Raw genomic sequence first — 13,055 nt, forward strand, 5'->3', positions numbered from 1 at the left:
GCACCGCGGGATGCGATGTCATCTCGCTGCTTCGCTTTCCAGCCTCTGCTTATTTGTCATGTATCCCGTAAAGGGGAATACACGCGAAAAATTCTGCTTACGCATAGCCGGCAGGCTCTGTAGGCATCATTAAATTTACTCACATCATCCCCATCTCAGTGGCACCATTCCCCCTTTTCTGGAAATTGCCGCCCCCGGGACGGCCATCTTCAGCAACTGATCAAATAGCGGCGTCCCCATTCCCGTCGCCGGATCCCAGCCAGCAGTCGCATTCCAACCCGCCCCAGCCACGAACGGCGTAGTCAGGTTAGTGAAAACGTCCCTTCCCGTACACCCCGTCGTCCTCCCAGCTACGATATCCGTCATCCCTCCTCCCGCAGCCGCGGTGCTATACAGCCACGGATTCAGAAACCCCATGGGTGGCATGCCGCTCTTAATCCGCGCCGTGCTCAACAGATGCACCATTCCCGCGAACGTGGGCGTCGCCGCCGAGGTCCCGCTGACCGATAAGATATTCTCGTGGCTCACTACTAAATAATTGCTCGCTTGCGCAGCGACATCGGGGATCCCCCGCCCCAGGCGGTTGTACAAACCGGTGAAGGTGTTTCCAATGCCATCTAGGTAGGCACTCACGGCGACATCTTGGTACGCGGGCCGAGGGAAGACCTCACTGAAGCCGCCGCCGGAGAAGGCGGTCGCTGATTCGGGCTGGACGCCTACGGTGCCGCCTACGGTGGTGACGAAGGGACAGGTGGCGGGGAAGAGAGGCGTGAAGCGGGTCGCGTTAGTGCCGTCATTAATTTGACATGGGCTTCCGGGGCCTTCGCTGGATACGTTTCAGCGGTATTGTTCAAGGTGGATTATTTAGTTTATGGTGGTAGTTTTTGGACGGCGGTCGGATTACCTACTCTCCCGAACTCGCGATGACGGATACGCCGCGGGCACCGAGCATACCAAACATGTTACACACTTTCTGTGCATAGGCCCGGGGGAGACTTTGTTCGTTGTCGCCATAGGATATACTGAGTGTACGGGGTAGTTCTGGGTCAGGCAGCGCGAGGAGGTACGTGGCTAATTCTAGGTAGGGCTCATTGGATATCTGATGTCAAGTGATCAGCCTTAGACTATTAGGAGGGCCAACTGGTATTTGAGTCCATACCTCGTTTGGATCGGGTTGACTATACTCAGGTCAACATTTGTTCGACGTATAGTTTGGTGTGTCCTTACCTAAGGTCAGGCACGAGCGGACCGAGACCCCCAACTGAATAGTACCGGATACTTGTGTTAAATCCCATGGATGCACCGTATTGCATGTCCAGATTTGCCTCAATATCAGTCTCAACATCCGTCTGATTGTCTCGACCACCGTTCACAAGAACGGTGGTAAAGTCCTGTGCTGCGGCATACGGGGCAAATTTGGCGTTGAATTGAATGAGAGCATCGTGCTTAGCAAATCCCTTATCTCATCAGCGGTTTCCAGTAGTTGGTTGGTGTGCACTTACGTCTAGAAAGCCACTAATCCCGAGAATGGCTGGGACCGTTGGGTCGGCGATCCGGTCTTGAACATTGTAAAGCGAGCGCAGACATGCAGGGGTAATAGTGGTGTTGCAGAGTGTCACATTAAGCGTACCGTTCGGAACGGTCGCAGCTACTGGTAATTTCTGCTTGAATTCTTCCCAATCGAGAATTCGTCCGTGTTGAATTTGAGGTTTGATGCGGCCGAAAAGTGTCGTGGGCTGTATCATGGTAACATGATGTTTCAAGGCCTCTGGAACCGAGTATCTGATGCTTTTGAGCATTCAAACTGCTAAGGTAAAAGGATATTTGCAAGATAACCTACCGTAAAGTCCGAACCCTTTCGACATCAGTGCTCACGTGGCTGTATATACTGAATTGAGCATCCAGAAGCTTGGTGGCTGTCTCTATGTTCGTTCGAAAAGCAACCCAGTCATCTGTCTGCTTCATTACTGAGACACCGGATGAGGAAAGCCAGTCGACGACAGTGGCCACAGATTCTTGACGCGGCTTCATTAAATCACTGACTTGCTCTCGGGAGAGATGTCGGCCATAGAGAGCGTGTTGTGGATCGGAGACATCGTAAAGAGTCTGATGAAAGCGGGCGACACTTTCTGTCAACTGTTCAAAGTGTACTCGGAGAGTAACGACCTGCCGAGGATCCGCGTCCCTCAGTTTTATCCAGCCGTCGGGAGTCCTCGGTAAGGATTCAATGATTAAATTCTTTGCTTCCGCGCAGAGCAGTAGCAACAGGATTGCACCTGTGAATAAAGTAAAAGTCGTCGTACGTCGCATTCTCTGAGTTCACGCCGCATGACGATTTTAACGAACGGCATGCGTGATGATATAAATGTAACCATGTGGTAGAGGAAGCTCATTTTTATTCAAGCGAGCCCTTCATCCAATGGTCGTACCTTCAACATTAGGCCGGAACTCCTGATCCTAAGAAAAACTACTTGAAAACGAATCGAGAATAATCTAGACATATTATGAACATTAGAAACCCAAGTAACCGGTATATGATAACATAATACGGAATAAGCTTCACGTGTTGCATCAAGTCATCCGAGTGACGTTCTAGACTCAAGCTGAGATATCCAACTGACCTAACATAGTACCGCTCGAAATGGGGTGCAGGTCACGAATCCTAACGTTGGCAATCGAACCTTGCCATCGTGGATGTCCTTGTTCTTAGGTCTCAGCGTCTCAATGTATCCACATGAGTGTTAAAACCACAGGTTTGGGAATCGATCGGATGAGTATATGGCGGTGTGGAAGCTCCATTTCGCTTTTGGGTCGGATTGGCTGGATTGAAGGTGTGGGCGAAGCTGAAACTAAAGATGTTAAGTAAGTAATTACCTTTGCATCCAAACAAGAGATGAAACGAACACGCAGCTTGGAACAATGGAAAGCCCCGCAGGAGCTTGCTTCGAAGTGGTTCCGATGCTTGTATAGAAGAGTTCCAAGGATGTCCACATAATGCAGAGAAGGGTGGGTGCGTCGTCGGTATTATTTTGAGCTACGTTGGCAAATGATAGCGCCCCCGTGTGAAAATTTGTCATATGCTCTCGTCCGAATCATCCTCGAATATGGAGCACACACCTCACGACAAGACTATGCCATGCCAATATTCTCGTTCTAGTTTCTTCGGCTGCATTATGCAGACGGATGGCCTAATGCACAGCGTAGTTTATGAACACTACTTGAGAGAAGTCGGGGCAGTGGAGGCTACTAATACCTCTTAACCAGTCAAGAAATAAAACATAATCTCATAATTCTATACTCCGAATTTACGTCCATATCGAACACAACTGCATCGTTTGAAGTGACCTGCCCGACCCCAAAGAAAGGCAATTCCAATACGCTCCTGAGTCTTATTATTATAGAGTTGACAATGGTAGCTATTACTTTCTGTAGGTGGCTATGCTGAGGGAAAGGATAGTTTGGGGCTATGTGGCCAGAAGCCACAATAAAACAAATACACTACGAATTGACATGCACTATGCTCTTTTATTTGTGCTGTTAGACCTGGCATGGCTGCTTTTGACTTTGAGATACTCAACCTCATTGAAATATATTTGGGAACAATCGTGAACATATCTAGGCATGGGCCAAGCTACACGAGGCTACGTGCTGATTGAGATGAAAGACTTCCTTCACCATGGTTGTACATTGTACTCTTTATTGATTTCAGGTCTTCCACTCGCTTCTAAGTTGGAAAAACCTGAGCACTAGAGACTAACGCACAGCTGTTTTGCGGGAAAACATCGACCAGCGAGCAATTGCGTATCCCGGTGACATATACTGACTCTATATTCGACAGGGCGTGGCATGTTGTTCTAGTCCACTGATCTGACAATCTCACATATGGGGGCTCGTATGATGGATTCTGATGATAACTTCCTGGAAGGCCCGGAAGGTCCATGACAGCGGTGCAGGAAAGCCTGATCCTGCGATGATGGTTTCCTATAATAGTCCCTTTCAGGATGAGATACCAAGCCACCAGGGATTAACAGTGACGTTCGAACCCTGTTCTGCCCTTTTGTCGAGTTACATCATGCGGCAGGCGTGAGCCGCCAGACTGGGTACACTACCTTATTTATTGGAATTTCAAAGGTTGTTTGGGTAAATTATACGGAGAAATTACATGCGAGAAAGGTGGCTTGCCGACCTGTTGTAAGGTGATCGACAGTAAGCGAGGAGGGGGTCTGGGGAAACATTCGGGGTGAGTTACCCCGGACTACCCGGACTCGCTGTGACCAATATGGGCTTGGCGGCGACGACAACTGGTAGAAAGAGGTGTGTTAGCACATATATTGAGTGCTATCTGTGGGCCTTCATGCAGCTTTTGATTTCAGGCCCAACCTTTGATAGTGGCTGAATTCATGATGACTATCAAGATACTTATTTGGGTATTCCTATTGTTGATGTCTGCCTCGGGACATATTGACAGGCAACGTATAGTCTCCAAATACAACGTGATTCGTACGACTCTCATCCACAATGAAACTACGCCTCTACAAGTGGGGAATGGGAACTTTGCCTTCAATGTCGACAATACAGGCATGCAGGTGAAACGAAGTGTTACCCATAATCCCACGAAGCGAAATAATAATAAACATCCAGACCTTCCTCCCATTCAACACATTATCGAGCTGGGCCTGGCATAATGACTCTTTACCAACCAACGGGTGCGTAATTCTATCATCTCTTGCTGTTTACATAACTTCGCTAAAAGCCGAACAGAGAAGCAGTCAGCGATTACACCGGGGTGCCCACGTTGACGCATGGTAGAAACGTGTCGTACGATTTGCCTGATCCTGACCTTCCCGAAGTCTCGCAATGGCTCATTGGCAACCCCAACCGGGTCAACTTGGGTCGCATTGGCCTCTCGTACAAAGGCGTTACTCTGGTCGCAACACAAATCACAGAACCGAGACAAGAGCTCGATCTTTGGAACGGTTTCATCACTTCGGCTTTCAAAGTAGACGGCGAGGAAGTTAAGGTCGTGACCCAGGCTGACTTCGAATCGGATGCAGTAGCTTTTGAGATCAACTCCAATCTCATTTCCTCTGGTGATCTGAAAGTCGAGCTTGATTTCCCCTATCCACCCATGCACAGCACGAAATACAAGTACGAGGTCTTCGCTGGGGTGTACGACTTCCCTCTGAACCATACCACAAGAGTTGTGGACAGCAGCGAGCAAGATGGGCTAACACACATCTACCACGAAATGCAAGAGACGAGATACTTCGCCAACCTGCGCTGGCCCTCGAAGTCACCACTCCTGCTAACAAGGAATGAACCGCAAAACTCCTCCGCCATCACAGCCCACCGCTATACCCTCGCCTCGGCGTCCTCGTCCCGCCCCAAGCCCTCCTACGTATTATTCACGGCCCACTTCTCGCCAGACAAGCGTAAGCCCGACTTACCATCCACCATCAAAGACCGCAACTCAAGAGATTGGAACGGGTATTGGAGCGAAGGCGGATTCGTCGATCTAACTTCATCATCTAACCCCAATGCCACCGAGCTCCAGCGCCGTATCGTCTTGTCGCAGTACCACGTGCGCGTCAACAGCGCAGCAAAGGGCCAGTCACCGCAGGAGAGCGGTCTCATGAATAACGGATGGTATGGCAAGTTTCACATGGAGATGGTGGTGTGGCATAATGCGCATTGGTCGACTTGGGGGCATCAGGAGATATTTGATGATGTCTTTCCGGCAGTTTATGAGGCGCTTTTGCCTACTTCACTAGCCAGGGCTAAGAGTATGGGCTGGGAGGGAGCCAGGTGAGTAGTGGTTCTTTAGGCCTTTGATGGTAAAGTAAGAGTCGAGACTGACATTGATTTGTATCCAGGTGGCCGAAGATGACGGAGACCATCACGGGTCGGAGCTCTCCAGGTGGTGTCAATGGTTTGCTCATATGGCAGCAGGTAAGCTCCCTATCACCGGGCCCTATTTGATTATTGGCGTGACCAATTTATCACCAGCCCCATCCGATGTATCTGGCCATGCTGGCCTATCAGGCCTCGCCGACACAGAAAACACTGGAACGTTGGGAAACCGTTCTCACAGAAAGCGCCAATTACATGGCCTCTTACGCCTGGTATAATGCGTCATCGGGATATTATGATCTCGGGCCACCGTAAGTATTCCGCCCCATTTATCCGTTTCTCCTGCGGCGACTCACAAATTGCCATAGAGCATACGGCGTGACGGAAAACACACCTCCAGCTGAAACGCTCAACTTAGCCTATGAGGTGAGGGAGTCAAACCCCCAAAACAGATGACTGTGCAGCAGCCTAACATCCAATCCAGATCGCCTACTGGCGCTACGGCCTCGACGTCGCCCGCTTATGGCTCCAAAAGCTCGACCGTCCCGTCCCTTCAAAATGGACAACCGTCTCCGAGCTCCTGTCCCCTCCCCCGCAAATCGACGGTCTGTACACTGTCTACGAAGGCCTCAACGCCTCGTGGTGGAACGACACGGCGCTCAACAGCGACCCGCGCAGTTTGATCATGCTGCAGGGGATGCTGCCCGACACGCCTGCCGTTGACCCCGAAATTGAGTTGAGGACAGCGGATCAGGTATGGGAGGCTTGGAGAGATGAGGATATAAGGGGGTGGGGACGACCGGTGCTCGCGATTAATGCGGCGAGGGTTGGGAGGCCGGAGAGAGCGATTTATCATTTGACGGCGTATGATTATTGGATTTTTGATGATGCTGGTAAGTTGCTTGTACGTTAGGGGGTGACGAGGGAGGGATCTGTAACAAGTTGCTGATGGAGATTGTAATAGGTTTTGCTATTCGCGGAGGGGATGGGGGGACTCCGCCTCCTTTTATGCCCGGCAATGCTGGGTTTCTCTACGCAGGTGAGTATTCTGTGTTGGCCGTAGGGCTATGTTGTTGTGTGTCTCTAACGTGAGCCCTGGTAGTCGCCTATATGGCTGCCGGATGGAAAGGTTCTTATGGCGACGCACCAGGGTTCCCGAAAGATGGGGGATGGGTTGTTAAGCACGAAGGATTGCTCAAGGCGTTGTAATTGTTAATACTTACCCGGGTTTGCAACGTACGTATCGATTTATTAGATTCCAACGCAACCACTTTTTCTTCGGGGCACTGTATTAGCCTTGAGGGAAGGGGTTTCTCTCCATTGTGAGGCACTACGCAGTGAAATGTGTATGATAATTTACCGTTGCAAGACTTCAGTAAGCATGAAACAGACCGCAATTGCTGGATTTCCTGTACTAAGGGAGTGGCAATGCTCGCAGTGAGTTTCTAGCATCTAAATCGGATCACTACGTAAACTTCAGCCACCAACCCCACATATATTTCCGAAGGCTCTCTACTATTATTGAAGCACTCACCCGATTGTCGCTATCGGAATGTGTGCAAAAGTACTAGTTATATCGGGTAACTTGTTGGACCAAATTGACCGTCAAAAGACGAGGGACCCACTCGCTGTAGAATGAGGTATTTTTGGTAGTTATAAGGTCTGACATAACTTTCGTTAGTATTTTGTTCGTATGCAAATCCAATTATGTCTAGCAACCAGTATACGATTCTGAACTAGAATCAAACTCGTTTGACTCCTCGAAAATCCTACGGTGTCTCCGGTGAAGGCTATGCATCCTTTGTCTCCCTTCGCATAGGCAAAGCCACGAATGAGCTGCGAGCGGACGAAAGAGAGATTACCCAATTTGGGCAATGCGATTTCCTGACCCACTTGTCGGCGGTCGCGACCCGCATACTCGGCACCGGGTATATCGCGTCAACCCGCGTGACGAGATGATTTTTCGGCACGATCGGGACCAGACAAAATGGCAAATTTCGACATGACCAAGAGAAAATTGCCTAGCGCTAGTAATATAGACGATGGCGACACTGTGCGCATTCGCGAGGCCCGCGAGGGATAAGAGTTGCTTTACTCTACTACTTGTCATGGTCTATGACCGGTACATTACCCTTGACCCTTACACTACTAAGACCGTCAGCACATTTGAGTTTGCCAAGTAATAAGATCTAAGGGAAGATAGAGGGTAGATAAACGATAATATCTACTTGATTCAGTGGCGGCTCTGCAAATTGAAGACTGAGTCGTTGCTTGTGATTCGGTCTTCTTACACATCTTCAGGGGAACAACTAGAAGTGGACGAGATGGCGGAACAAGACCGCTCGACTGATCTCTCCGATGCACTGGTTTATGCAAGCCATCTATTTTTGCATCTGGCCATTAGTAGAAATCGGTACAAGGTCGCCAATCTTCGCTAAAAATGTAATCAAGTCGGTTGGGATGCGTGTACCTTTCAAGGTGGCCTGGTATTACCAACCTGGGAGTCAACGAGGTTCGCGTGTACTTGGGTGTAATGGCAACTGAAACGGAGTCAGTGTTTTGGAGCTGGTCAGTAACGAAGCTACGTCGCGACAGGTGGCATATAAACTGTCAACGGAAGAAAACAAGAATATTGTGGTGCAGACGGTTGAGTCATCAGGGACACACTTAAATCCAATCTCGACAGCCAGCGCAAGACATCCCAAAGAGCCATAGGACACATTTCGATACGAGAGTAACTCAGTCCTCATAAGCATAAACATGCCGAAGATGCCAAGTAGTTCCTCAAGAAGTAGGAGCTCTCTATTCCAGACAGCATTCATGTGACAAACGCGATATGGCCTGATGGCAATAAGACCTTGGCTGCCCCAGCAACTGAGCATCTTTAGTACGAGCATCCGGATTGTGTTGCGACACTTCACGGCGTTCGGCATCATCGAGATTTGGCAAATACGAAGTGTTGCTTTCCTAACGGTCGGCACTTGATAGCAGCCGGGGATTTCGAACACGCCATGAGCCAGTTGAGAAAAAATACAGGTTCAAATGGCATTTGGTCCTTAGCCTTTATTACCTCAGCTGGCACAACGTGAGCTTGAATTCCACGCTAGGATGAAAAATGAGATGGGAGTAGGGGTCACACGGAATAATGTAACAAAATTACGCGATTTAGAGTCCTGGAGCTGTTGCGATCAAGTTCGAGCTAAGATGGAGATATGTCGTCTAGATTGCGTCGCTTCTGCAGCCCAGCTAGCACAGACCACGTGCTCGCACACTTCCCGTCATCACGTGATCTTGAGGAATTGACCAATCAGCTCTAACCTAGACTCAGCAAAGCTTCGGCCAAGGAGCCGAGCATCATACGACGAATCTTGAATCCATTTTCAGCCGAACCGACCTTCAACGCCGAGACGACCATCCACCCCACGACAACATCCACAACAGAAAACGCGCCCCCCATGGCTTCCTTCATCGCACGCCGCGCTCTCCAGACCCGGGCTTTCTCGACGACCGGCCGCCGATTCGCCCAGGCTGACGCTGCGCTCAAGGAGGAGACAAAGCGCAACCCCGAGCTTATGGTGCGTCATATCCCGTTACCGAGCTTCTGTCTCTGATTTCAATATACTGGGATCGTGAGTGGCAAAACGAAAGAGCAGACGGAGGGGCAGGAGCAGCAGGAGCAATAACCTGATCAATGTGCGGCAATGCTGACCACTTGACCAACAGATCCTCGGAGGCGTCATGGCTCTTACCTTTGCCGGGGCTGGTCTCTACTTCGGTATGCTTCCCCCTTGACTCCAGAACTAAGCGAGAAAAGAACCATCGCTTACACGTTATTCCCCGACTGCAGGCCGCACGCCCACCAAGTCCACATCCGAGCAGGAGGTTGGCATGGCCAGCCAGGGCATGCCCTGGGAGACCGGTTCCGCCGAGGGCAAGTACCGATACCACCCGGGCGGCGACACCTCTCAGGCCCCCAAGGACGCCCCCAGCGCCGTGAACGTCGTTGTCATTCCCGACGTCAACCTGCCCAAGGTATGTGCTACTACTTGGGGATTACCGAGAGACCAATCGCCGCTTCCGAGGAGCTGGCAGTGTCGTTGAAGTTTGGCTTTTGAGGACGAAGATGATGCTGACCTAGATTCATAGCACCTGCACGACAAGTATAACAAATGGGGTAAGGATGGCTACTAGACGTTGGCTACTTGGAGTGGAGGCATGGATATGAATAGAAACGGCGAGGAAGTGTAGTGGAATTCCAGGCGATTAGAGCATCCAGAATATCACCAGTCCCCGCCCCTTTGTACATAATCCGAAATCAGAAATGAGCATTACATCCATCGCCCCATATAAATTAACGATTATGAAGAGGAGCACTCGACGTCCAAGCCGCTCAAACAGCGCACCTGTGTATCCGGATTATCCCACTCCATGTCGTCCCAGTGTGCATTAACGTGAATGTACACCGAGCTGGCCATGACACCGAGCTGGCTACCCTTACATAACCTCGCATAGAAATTTTACGATAGTAAAACCACAACGCCGTAAATCAATTGAAAATACTCTGAATCTTCCTCTCCAGAAGATGGCAATGCGATCTTACAAGTTCGCGCGTTATGTCCAGTCCCGTTGCAAATACCACAGCGCCTCGGGCGCGTTTCAACACGCTTTGCGCGACCACCATTTCGGCGCTCTTCTTGCTGTATCTGCGTTGCCAACTCCCTAGAGTCCCGTAGGTCCTGTCCTTCTTGGAAAATAAGTGATTCTCCTTCCCGTAATTGCATTTTTTTTAGTCCTCCGGCGCCGGCTTAGCATCTTATTTGCCTCTCGAAGCTCAGCGCACTCGGCCCGTACGAGGGCGAGCCGCCGTTTTTACGCGTTTGGAGGGTGCTTCGGGGGACTTGGTACGTTTTTGCCGCTTGTCGGAGACTAAGTTTTTGGTCATTTTTGAGAGCTTGAAGGGCTAGCATTAAGTCTGCTTCGTTGTATGACTTTGCCATAATTGGTTGTTGAGAAAATCAAACATTAAGTTGGCCGGTCGCGTTGGCGCATGAAAGTGGCCAGCTCGGTGTCATGGCCAGCTCGGTGTACATTCACGTTATCCGGCAAGGAATCTTTATAAACATATACCGATGGGCAAGGTCGTCACATCAGGGACGGAGCCAGCCACTTTCGCGGGGACATGCAACAGCCAGAGCAGCATAACTACCAGGGCTGCTGAGTGGTCCTTTCTTTCTTTGCTTCAAAGAAGTCCCGCCCGAGCCGTGTGGACAGAAGCAAAGTCAGTCCCTTGAGATCATGTAGTTTACACCTATCTGGTACAGGCCCCTCGGATTCAAGCCCCGCGATCGCATTTCATTATTTCATTTGTCTCCTTCACCACGTCTAGACCCGTCTAGTGGGAATCTACTTATGTACCACTGCCCATTAGGCTCACAATCCACACCCCGTAGTCCAAAGGACCGGGGGACTATATACTCCGGACCTACCCGACTGATCTCTGCACATGCATGCATCTGCGTAAACCTACCTACCAACCAACCAACGAACCAACCAACCACACACGAGATAGGCCAAGGACAGCCACAGCTCACGAAGTGAGCATCTCCACTTCCTCGCTCGTAAACCCGAACAAGTACATCAAATCGTCCAATGACTCGCCATTCAACCTCGTGTTAGCCTCCATCTGGACCCTCGGCTTCGCGTTCCACGCGACGCCCAACCCAGCCGTGGCCAGCATCAACAGATCATTCGCGCCATCGCCCACAGCCACGACCTGTTCGAGCGCAATGCCCTCCTTCTTTGCGATCTCGAGCACAAGTTCCCGCTTGCGATTCTTGCCCACAATGACGCCCTTGACCTCTCCCGTCAGCCTGCCCGCTTCGTCAACCTCGACCTCGTTCGCGTACGCGTGGTCAATGCCCAGCTCGCTGGCCAGCCACGAAGTCAGGGGCAGAAATCCGCCCGACAGAACAGCCGTCTTGACGCCGAGGCGCTTCAGAGCCTTGATGAGTCGGGGCACGCCCTGCGTGATGTCGAGCACGGGGCGGAGTTGCTCGAAGATACTAGCAGGCAGACCCTTGAGCAAGGCGACGCGCTCGCGAAAAGCGGCATCGAATTCCAGCTCACCCAGCATGGCGCGGTGCGTAATGGTAGCGATGTTGTGGGCGAGATCGGCCGGCTCCGTCATGGTGGCAGCCATGAGATCAATGACCTCCTGCGTGATGAGAGTGCTGTCCATGTCGAAGACGACGAGGCGCGGGTATCGTCGCCAGGGCGTGTCGGGCTGCAGGGCCACGTCGATGTTCCACTCCCGCTCGAAGCGGTAGATGAGCTCGTGCTTGCGCAGGTCGGCTAGGGGCAGGTAGTCGGCGGCGGGAGCGGGAGAGAGCGACAGTTCCACCACGCGCGGGTGGTCAGGGTTGTCGAGGCAGCGGTGCGACGACGTCATTTCCGTTTCGCCGCGGGGCAGGGGGAAATTGGACATGAGGTGCAGGAACGACGTGATGCATAGCGGCGAGATGTAGGACCCGTACAGGTGGTCGAGCGGCTCGGGCTCGCCGGCGGGCGGTTCAAGGGGAAAGTTGTTGATGTCGGTCGTGGGGGCGAGGTTGGCGGGGATGTCGGATTCCGAGGCCGTCAACTGCGGCGACGGGATGGTGTTGGACGCCCGCGCCCGGGGCTTGTATATCAAAGTCGCGATCAAGCGGTTGGTTTTCTCGCCCTTTCGCGGTGCGCAGTTGGGGTGGGTGAAATCGTAGCTACCGCCCTCGACGATGCGGGGTGGGTTGTCCTTAGAGGGGACGCCATTGAAGGGGCCGAAGGACTTGGGTGGCGACACACGTGCGCCTTGCAAATCCTCCACGATGGTGTCTATACCCAGATGCCCATCGGGGATGTGAGGCGCGCGATACTGCTGGTGCTCCTGGAGATAGGAGGAACTTCGCCTCACAGCGCCCAACAACTGCGGACGGCCTGGCGCAGCAGGGTTAGATTCTGACATGGCTGCTGCGGGTTTTCTTAGTTGGGCGGCGACCGTTCTTCAAAAGCGGAGGACTTTTAGAGTCGTATACTAGTAGGAAGCTCTGCCGTAGCTTGACTCAAGTCGGCAAGTTTGGGGCGACTACGGTTGATGAGCTAGGCTGTCGAGTTTAGGCGTTCTAGGAGGGGCGAAAGAAGGTCTTGAGAATCAATAATGCGGTTGACGT

At 51.5% G+C, this 13,055-nt stretch overlaps 4 protein-coding genes across 4 annotated transcripts; 2 read left to right on the forward strand and 2 right to left on the reverse strand.

Moving 5' to 3' along the window:
* Positions 1 to 83: 83 nt before the first annotated feature.
* Positions 84 to 2,310, reverse strand: BCR38DRAFT_403081 (tripeptidyl-peptidase 1; the record flags this gene model as incomplete). The annotated part of the gene is made up of 6 exons (XM_040857789.1): positions 84 to 826; positions 909 to 1,099; positions 1,160 to 1,178; positions 1,228 to 1,457; positions 1,503 to 1,782; positions 1,841 to 2,310. 6 exons carry the CDS (start codon positions 2,308 to 2,310, stop codon positions 145 to 147), a joined length of 1,872 nt encoding a protein of 623 aa, XP_040709706.1. The 3' UTR covers positions 84 to 144.
* Positions 2,311 to 4,403: 2,093 nt separating this feature from the next.
* On the forward strand, positions 4,404 to 7,059 carry BCR38DRAFT_356568 (Six-hairpin glycosidase-like protein; the record flags this gene model as incomplete). The annotated part of the gene is made up of 9 exons (XM_040857027.1): positions 4,404 to 4,586; positions 4,642 to 4,706; positions 4,762 to 5,805; positions 5,874 to 5,949; positions 6,007 to 6,161; positions 6,219 to 6,276; positions 6,335 to 6,743; positions 6,815 to 6,889; positions 6,953 to 7,059. The coding sequence occupies 9 exons, from the start codon at positions 4,404 to 4,406 to the stop codon at positions 7,057 to 7,059; spliced, it is 2,172 nt and encodes a 723-aa protein (XP_040709707.1).
* Positions 7,060 to 9,233: 2,174 nt separating this feature from the next.
* On the forward strand, positions 9,234 to 10,288 carry BCR38DRAFT_452061 (uncharacterized protein). Its single transcript, XM_040861502.1, has 4 exons — positions 9,234 to 9,425; positions 9,574 to 9,625; positions 9,698 to 9,882; positions 9,997 to 10,288. The coding sequence occupies exons 1-4, from the start codon at positions 9,306 to 9,308 to the stop codon at positions 10,039 to 10,041; spliced, it is 402 nt and encodes a 133-aa protein (XP_040709708.1). The 5' UTR covers positions 9,234 to 9,305; the 3' UTR covers positions 10,042 to 10,288.
* Positions 10,289 to 11,437: 1,149 nt separating this feature from the next.
* On the reverse strand, positions 11,438 to 12,850 carry BCR38DRAFT_356574 (phosphoserine phosphatase serb; the record flags this gene model as incomplete). Its single annotated transcript, XM_040857029.1, has 1 exon — positions 11,438 to 12,850. The coding sequence occupies one exon, from the start codon at positions 12,848 to 12,850 to the stop codon at positions 11,438 to 11,440; it is 1,413 nt and encodes a 470-aa protein (XP_040709709.1).
* Positions 12,851 to 13,055: the final 205 nt, after the last annotated feature.

Source organism: Pseudomassariella vexata (assembly GCF_002105095.1).
Source record: "Pseudomassariella vexata strain CBS 129021 chromosome Unknown BCR38scaffold_26, whole genome shotgun sequence".
NCBI classification, from domain to species: Eukaryota; Fungi; Ascomycota; class Sordariomycetes; order Amphisphaeriales; family Pseudomassariaceae; genus Pseudomassariella; species Pseudomassariella vexata.